The sequence below is a fragment of the Cenococcum geophilum genome (assembly GCF_001692895.1).
Source record: "Cenococcum geophilum 1.58 unplaced genomic scaffold K441scaffold_125, whole genome shotgun sequence".
Taxonomy (NCBI): domain Eukaryota; kingdom Fungi; phylum Ascomycota; class Dothideomycetes; order Gloniales; family Gloniaceae; genus Cenococcum; species Cenococcum geophilum.
Window position 1 is genome coordinate 42,502 of NW_027137683.1, and position 9,016 is coordinate 51,517.

Below are 9,016 nucleotides of genomic sequence, written 5' to 3' on the forward strand. Positions count from 1 at the left end.
AAGGGAAACGTGAGAGGTAATACTTCTAGATAGCATCCGTACTACATTAACAGGAGGAAAAAAACACCATTAGGTTGCTGCTTTAAGACTCCCCTTACGCGGGAGTGTCTAAAATACCTGTCTTACCCTTATCTACCATTTAAACCATTTTTGCTATATCTGTGTATTGCCTGTATAAAGTTATATGCCTATCCCTAGCTCCTTTTCCAAGTCTCCTATAAATATCTCCTAATAATAATAACACTTGCGCTCCGCCCGGGCCTGCATACTAAGGTCTCTTATCCATTTCTTTATTAAAAGGTTTCTACAACGGGGTGTATATAACTTAGTATTACTTTTGCCCTAGGTCCTAACCCTAGGCCCTTATACCTATTTATAAGGTATAGGAGGATGCTCTAGTATTTAATAGGAGTGACTAGTCCCTATAACTAGATACCTAGGTTACCAGGTAATATTAAAATAGGGGGCTTCTGCTACGCTTAGGGCGCGGATTGTTTGCGTATGTATATGGTTGCTGTGCAGTATATATAGTATTTATAGGAGGGAGGGGGTACGCCGGAGGGATGATTGCTTGTTAATTCGAATGACCGAACGTATACAATAGACGTAGTAGCTGTATTTAAACTTTTTGCTAGGGCTCACCCCCCAGTAAAAAAATTTCACACCACCACCACCACGTCGCTGCGCAGGCGCTGCGCAGCCGTATACACGTCTCTACGTTTGCTCTGGTAGTCTATTAACACAATTTAAATGGAACATTAATAGTAGCTGCTAGGTTTCTGGGCTCTACCGCGTGGAGGTGCAGAGGCCGATTTCATCGAGCCCTATATATTTAATTAGTCCAGTTATAATCGTATTAGTTAGGAATACTTAGTTAGGTAAAATTTTTGGTATAGAACTGTTAAGATTCTTATATTTATATCGCAGTACCTATAGCGGAGTGTAGCTTAGTATATACTCCCTTAAACGTATCTATAGGTTTATATAGCGCTAAGTTATACTTAGAAACGCTACGGCATGCTAAGATAACCTAGTCCCTTAGGCTATTCTTATTTTAGTAAGTTTTGGTAAGTCTATATTAGATTTTCTAGAGTTTATTAAAGAGGAGTTAAAGGTACTCTAAATAAGTCTTTATTGGGTTAGAAGTAATAACTCCCTAAAATATAGTCTCTCGCCATTTAAATATATAAAGTTGGCAATTCTTATTAGTTTTAAAGTAGGTTTTAGTAAGCTAACGCATTATATTAAAGCTATAGTTTTTGCCCATAATATAGTTATAATAGAAAGTTACTGCCCGTCCCTTTAATATAATGGAGAAAGCGTAGTAGTACTAGTGGTATTAAATTTTAACCTTGTTGCAACAGTTATAAAAGACCTATAGTTTTACTCTAAGTATATTATATAATTCTCCTTTAAACTTCTTCTCTTTATCTAAATATACCTTTATTAGATTCGTAACTTCTTATAATAGAGGGTTACCGGTTAGCTAGAGTAGAGGAGCTAAAGGTAGCAGAGGTAGAGAAAGAGTACCTCTAGGTAGGAGAGTACCTTTAGGTGGGAGAGTAGCGTTCTAAGGGTTTCGTTCTAAATTAAAGTTGCCTTTTAAAGAATATAGGTTAGTTTTAGGTTTCCGTAGTTAACGTATAATCTTAGCTTCTGTCTATACTGGTTCTTCTATACTAGTAATAACGGCCTAAATATTACTAGTAATTAGGTTACTATTCTTAGTAATATATACCCTATTCCTACGGAGAAAGTCTTAAAAATCCTAAATAATATTAATATTACTAAGTGCCTAGGTATTAACGGTCTATCCTATAAAATCCTCCCTAAAATATTCCCACAGCTATAAATTAGCGTAGTATCTACTTTAATAGAATATAATACGGTGTAGGAGAAAGCTATTAACTTATTTTGCGGTATAAGTTATTATATTAAAGGTAAATTCATCCTAATTTTTATTAATAAGTTTCGCGTGTAAAGCTACCCCTAGTAGTAAGGAGTTTTCCTAGTTGTTTAAAGTAGGCGTAGCCATATTTTTAAAGGGAGGGAAGTATTATTAGCGTAGGGATTGTCATTTAGTACGCGTTTATAACGTATATTTGCGATTATAGGGCTTAAGACTAGTTCTAGCCTTAAATTATAAAGACTTATAAAGCGTGTTATTTTACGTAATAGACGTAAGAATTTATAATCTAGGAAAGGCTTAGGACCAGTTCTAGCCTTTAAATCCTTAAATTTGTGAAAGAGTTCTATTTAAGGTTTAGGACCAGTTCTAACCTTAAAAGATAGCTTCCTCTAGCACGAGTAGCACTAGTATAGTAGCTTATTTCTTCTTAGTGAAATACCTAGCTGCTTTATAGTATAATAGTAAAGTTAACTACTAATTAGTATTGGTTACATAAGGTAATATTACGTAGCTATAGTTTATAGATAGTATAATAATTATTATTCTGTATATCTTAATAAGGGAGGGCGAGGAGCTTAAGGCTCCTCGCCACGCTAGTGCCGTGGCGATATGTGACGGCAACCTGCCGCACGTAACGGCAATTTGCTATACGTGACGGCAATATGCCTTATATAGTGACCGCTTGCCTTTATTCCTAACACTTACTTTATATTAGACTTTATATCTTTTAAAAAAAATTTAAAAAAAATTTAAGGATATTTATAAAATTTTATTTTTTACCCTTTATATTTAAAGAACTAATATTATTAGCTTAGGAATATATATTTAGCTAGTTTATATTATATTTAAATATTATAAACTTATTTATATATACTTTTTAAATAAATATAATAAATAATAATTCTTCTTTGATTAACGTCTGATACGGATGCTATCTAGCCCCACGCAGACTACTCCGTACACAAGGGAAAAGTAATATTGACGGGAAAAAACCCTTGCTGCTGGGGGGGAGGAAAAACCCTATGAGCCACCTCAGTAGGATGAAAAACCCCGTTTGCCATGTCCGCANATAGCAGCGGCCCTGCGGGCCTACAGCTATGTCCTGTCCTCCTTGGATGTTCGAACTCCTTGGGAACCACTGCTTCCTTCTCTAGCTTATCCANGCTAGGGTTCACTACGTCCCAGCTAGGCCTTGCCACTTGATTGCTGTGTCTTGCTGTTGTCTCCCATATCTTGGCCATCCCCTGTGTGCTATCTCTTATTTGACCATTGCCATATACGCCATGCCTCCCCCCCCTAGGGCCTATCGAAGGCGTAAGGGGGATTCATCCGTTCTAACTACCGTAATACTGATAAGCGAGCGGGATATTGTGTATTTGGGTATCTTTTGTGCCTAGGCCCCAGCTAGGCCCTTTCTAAGGGTCACCACTCCGTCGAAAGAAGACAGGGAAAACCGTGGGTCGCAATCCAGGCTGCTAGGTAGTATTTGGTAGAAAAAACGGCGAGTGACCGCATGCTCCGCGGGCGATCGCCCTGGGGGTTAGGAGGGGCCGTATATTTGCTCGTTGCTCGTTCGTTCGCGATCGCTCGTTCGTCGATGTGAGAGGTCGTCGATGCTTTCTATTGGGGGTCGGGGGATGCTATCGAATGCCGTTTATCCACGTTGGATCGTATAGGTGCCTTAATAGGAGAATAGCGTAGCTGAATTGTAGAGGGCCACAGTAGTGGTTTTCGAGATCTCACCATCTGAAAATTTTTCACTACCGCCCATAACGCTCACAACCACGACCACCAGGTCCTATCGCACGCTGTACGACGTCTCTGCGTTGGCTCTGAGTCTGAACTTCGAAGACCCAGGTTCGTAGCCGTCACCACGTACAGGTGCAGAGTCCGTTTTCGACGGCCAAAATATAATAAATATAACTTTTATTTAGTACCTAAAGAGCTTAAATAATTCTTAGTTAAAAATATAATAAAAGAACTTTAGATTATATATATTTAAAACTAAATTAAAAAGTACCTAAAATTAGATTAAAATATATTAGAAACTTAATTAAATTTTATAGCTATATTTAACTCTAAGATACTATTTTACAGGCCTAAAAAAATTATTTAAATTAGAATATATATTAAATATATTCTAAATACATTCTAAATATATTCAAATACGTTCTAAATACGTTCTAAATACGTTCTAAATATATTATAACTAGTTACTTTATAATAATTAATTTTAATTAGGAGGTTAAGTTGTGGTGGTAGAATAAGCGATTTGGGCTCGGTTGACCCATACGACTTTGTATTTTGAGCTGGGGCTGCCCCCGTACAGGGATTGTGCATTAGCGCTTATGGTTAGGCCGACCTTTTAGCGTGGTCTAGCCGACTTGTAACCACGAAGCTGGTCGTGCACATCACTGTAACCCCGTTAAGCTAACGTTAGGAAGTGTTCGGTTCGGGGTTCAGAAGCGATCTGGAGCCTTCAGATCAGAATTGATCTGGAGCTCCAATCTGATCTGGAGGCGGGTGTTCGGTGTATCTGGCGACTTTTCAATCTGAAGCTCCTCCAGATCGGCAAGCGCGTTAAATTCGCACGCCATACCGTATATAGTAGTTGAACTGAAGCTCTTGGCGTCAGATCAATATGGAGCCCTCAGTTTCAGTTCCAGATTCCAGATTGAATCTGGAGCTCTGCTTGTGCAATGCGCCCAATCGTCCACCCTATCCAGTATGCCCCCACCACCCCTCCCACCGACGATATTGCTGCTGCAGCTGCAGGCCCTATGCGACGTCTGGGTGAGTGGTGATTAATGTGCAGAGACTTCGCTAATTCTAATTCTCATCTGAGGCTTTCTAGAGCGCTCAACCGAACACTCGGCTTCAGATCAGATCGAGTACGACTACCAGATCAAGCGCCGCTACATATGTACTAGTTGACGCCGGTGGGAGTGATGAACTGGATCTGAGGATAAAAGAATGAATGAAGCTATGGAATCTAACTACGAGGAATATAGGCCTTGATATAGGCCTATATCTACGGGGTCCGGGGTGACTACTACGGATACCGAAGTAGTTGCTGCGGAGACCGAACAAGAAGGGACTCTGCTTATGTAAGCAGGAAACGCATGTGGAGGACTCCTCCAGTACCATCGTCAGGGAGCACGGAGCAACCTCAGATTGCAACCGAACACTCCCTTGGATTTAGGGAACGTTCGGTTGCAAGTTCAGATCAGAATGAGGGCTTCAGAATCGAGTTGATCTGGAGTCCCGATCTGATTCTGAGGCGACTGTTCGGTTGAATTCCAGTTCAACTTGACTTCAGCCACAAGTTTTTGATGTTCCTTTGACCGCCCAAAAAACACGCTAAAACTAGACGCACTTTACCATATATGGAATCTGAACTGAGGTCTTGGCGTTAGTTCAAATCTGGAGCTCGAAGCTCCTTCTTTGAACTCCAGATTGAATCTGAAGGCTTCAGATTGTGCACGTCCGTTCAACCCGTAGAGCCACAGACGCGTGTCAAATCGGGAAGGAACGCGTTCTTTCTGCCGGACTCTCAGTTCAGATTCAATCTGACGCTTTTGCAACCGAACGTTCCCTTTATTTAATTGGAGATAGTTATTTCTTTATTAGACGATTGGTGGGCGTGTTTTACTACTATAGCGACTTTTTTCTAATACTTTTCTATTAGTTATTATAAACTCTAACTCTTAGGATTATAGTATAACTATTAATTACCGTCTTTAGTATAATAATTAATAGGCTAACACTTATGTAAACACCGGGGAACGGCGTTTCGGCGGCACCGACGCTGGCCCGCGCTGGCCCGCACGTGCATTGCCAAGCTCTGCACTTTAGACAATCACGGTATCTGGGCATTCTGGTGGGTGGGCGAAAAATGTGAATGGAGCACTGCCCCACCACGAATTTAACTACTTACCTCTCAATTGCTTCAGCAATCCTACCTTCTCACTTTCTGTTACCCTTTTCCGAAGCTGCTTGAGAAAAAAGGCATAATGTCTTCCTCATTTCTGACCTCAATTGATCTTGCTAGTTACACGACTCCATCTCGAGGCCTCGATCCTAAGGCACTTTCATTTATTGGCAACGTCTTCGCGAAACTCGATCAAGCTTCCATTGACGATGCATTCCTCTACTTGCAGCAGACCATAGGGCTATTTACAACCTACCTTGACGTATCCTCTCTTTCCTTAATTGACGATATCGTATCCCTTCTCGACTCGGGCGCGGCAAAAGTGTTCGTCAATCGTCAGCAGCTAGACCAGCTCGCGTCCGCCAATATCGACCAAGATCGCATAGTTCTAATACTACCTGGGAATACAAAGCAGGAAGTTATAGAGGCCATCTCTGGGACATCGGTTGATGTTTATTCCCACCAGGTCCGCGACGTCGAGCTTGTCGAGGCATGGCTCAAAGAGTACGGTACGGACAGGCCCGAAGTATTCATATCCTTCGCCTCTCCCGATATTAAGAGCGTACTAAGGCTGTCCAAACTCTCCGCCATACCGATAATTCCTGCAGAACTCCTTACCATTAACCCAAAAGCAGATCCAGAACTAATTAGCGTTTCAAGACTTCTATTGTCGAATGCCACCAGCGACCGCCCCGATGGACTATTCACAACTCTTGTCACTGACGAAAGAGGGGTAGCATTGGGTCTTGTGTATAGCAGTGAAGAGAGCGTTGCCGAGAGTCTGAGGACTGGGCGGGGAGTATATCAGAGCCGCAAAAGAGGACTGTGGTATAAGGGTGAAAGCAGTGGGGACATCCAGGAGCTCGTAGGAATTACTCTTGACTGTGACCATGACTGCCTGCGATATGTTGTCAAGCAGAAAGGACGAGGTCGGTATAGGTTTATTAGCACACTGCGGTTTAGTAGTTAACAACAAGTAGGATTTTGTCACTTGGCAACAGCAACCTGCTTCGGACAGTACCGTGGACTTTCCCGTCTGCAACAAACACTTCAAAAGCGCAAGTCATCTGCCCCTGAAGGGTCATATACAGCCCGCCTGTTCAGTGACTCGCAATTGTTGAATGCTAAGATAGTAGAGGAGGCTAATGAGCTGTGTAAGGCCAGCACAAAATCAGAAGTGGCTTTTGAGGCTGCAGACCTTTTCTACTTTGCCTTAACAAAGTGCATAGCCTCGGGAGTTACCTTAGAGGACGTTGAACAAAATCTTGATGCGAAGAGCGTCAAGATGAAGAGAAGGAAAGGAGATGCAAAGGCAGCATATATGACCAAATCGGCAGCCTCGGACGGTAGCTTGAATGACGGAAGGTTGAATGAGACCGCCCTCCCACAGAGCGTTAACAATCTAGACAAACTCCAGGAGGGCAGAATACAGATGAAGCGCTATATAACTGCTGAGGAAAAACCAGAGACAATTCAAGAGGCTTTTCGCCGCCCTTCACAACGATCCAGCGAACAAATTATGGGAATTGTACATCCAATCATTGAGGCGATCAAAACCCGCGGAGATGCTGCTCTTCTAGAATACACCCACAGATTTGACAAGGCCGTTACACTGACGTCACCGGTGTTGCGCGCTCCATTCCCTCGATCATTGATGCAACTTCCTCCCGAGACTATCCAAGCGATTGACATTTCTTTTGAAAACATTCGGCGGTTTCATGCGGCACAGAAGGAAGAGAAGCCACTTATTGTAGAGACTATGCCAGGTGTAGTGTGCTCGCGTTTCTCTCGCCCAATTGAACGCGTAGGACTCTACGTTCCTGGTGGCACGGCAGTATTACCATCAACTGCCCTCATGCTTGGCGTTCCTGCAATGGTCGCTGGTTGTAAGAAAATTGTGATGGCATCTCCGCCTCGTTCAGACGGCTCTATCACTCCCGAGATCATTTATGTGGCACAGAAAATTGGTGCAGAAAGCGTTGTGCTTGCTGGTGGTGCACAGGCCGTTGCAGCACTTGCCTATGGCACAGAAAGCGTATCTAAAGTTGACAAAATTTTGGGTCCTGGAAATCAATTTGTGACAGTAGCAAAGATGGTCGTTTCCAACGATACGAGTGCAGGTGTCAGCATAGATATGCCTGCCGGGCCTAGTGAAGTGTTGGTTGTCGCGGATGCATCCGCAAATCCAGCATTCGTAGCCTCTGACCTTCTAAGTCAAGCTGAACATGGTGTCGATTCTCAAGTCATCCTTATTGCGGTCAGTCTTAGTGAGTCTCAGCTTGCTGCTATAGATGAAGAGCTCCACGCTCAAGCGACTGCTCTGCCTCGCGTCGATATTGTCAGAGGAGCAATCGAGCATTCTGTCACGCTTGTTGTTAATGACATCACCGAGGCTATGAGACTGAGCAACCTTTATGCTCCAGAACATCTCATTCTCCAGGTGCAAGATGCGGAAAACGTTGTTGCGCTGGTTGAGAATGCAGGAAGTGTTTTTGTTGGACAGTGGACACCAGAGAGTGTTGGTGATTATTCTGCTGGCGTTAACCATTCTCTGCGTAGGTGGCTTTATTTCCTGTCACATTTTACAGTGTTACAATAGACAACACGACTAACTACTCTTTGCAGCTACCTATGGTTATGCGAAACAATACTCTGGCGTCAACCTTGGCTCTTATATCAAACATATCACTAGTTCACAGCTTACCAAAGAAGGACTACACAATGTTGGCGGCGCCGTCATGCAATTAGCAAAGGTCGAAGAACTAGAAGCTCACCGTCGCGCCGTTAGTTTAAGATTAGGCGTAAATTAGAATAATTCATTCCTTACCATTCAGAAAAGTCACTAGCCTTTGAAAATGGGCCTTGCATACCTTTAACTGGACATGTCTATGTAGCTAAGCGAGCACTGCAGCAGCACCCCTGCATCTCAGCAACACCAACATCATCAACATTCACAAAATTGAGCCTTACTTGCTTGCTTTCCATATTAGTCTCATTTAAGAGCCAATGCCTTATTTACTTAATTTCTAATAATTAATTATTGCTGTTAATGACTTAATAACCTATACGCTTATCTAAACCTTCGTAAATCATCTATAAAAACCTTAAAAACTTAACGAGCTAAACTCCTCAGAGGTTACCTACTAGTCTCCCTTACCTTCCCCTATACCTTTAGG

General features: G+C 42.3%; 1 protein-coding gene across 1 annotated transcript; it reads left to right on the top strand.

Moving 5' to 3' along the window:
• The first annotated feature begins 5,805 nt into the window (after window positions 1-5,805).
• On the top strand, window positions 5,806-8,810 carry K441DRAFT_672156 (tri-functional histidine biosynthesis protein). Its single transcript, XM_067650522.1, has 3 exons — window positions 5,806-6,769; window positions 6,821-8,395; window positions 8,466-8,810. Exons 1-3 carry the CDS (start codon window positions 5,923-5,925, stop codon window positions 8,648-8,650), a joined length of 2,607 nt encoding a protein of 868 aa, XP_067496083.1. The 5' UTR covers window positions 5,806-5,922; the 3' UTR covers window positions 8,651-8,810.
• The last annotated feature ends 206 nt before the right edge of the window (window positions 8,811-9,016 follow it).

Bases quoted from the DNA above. Each gene is read 5' to 3' on its own strand.
- K441DRAFT_672156 (XM_067650522.1), top strand. From the start codon at position 5,923: ATGTCTTCCTCATTTCTGACCTCAATTGATCTTGCTAGTTACACGACT. The intron at 6,770-6,820 runs GTCGGTATAGGT...AACAACAAGTAG, and splicing joins TGTCAAGCAGAAAGGACGAG to GATTTTGTCACTTGGCAACA. The intron at 8,396-8,465 runs GTAGGTGGCTTT...TACTCTTTGCAG, and splicing joins TGGCGTTAACCATTCTCTGC to CTACCTATGGTTATGCGAAA.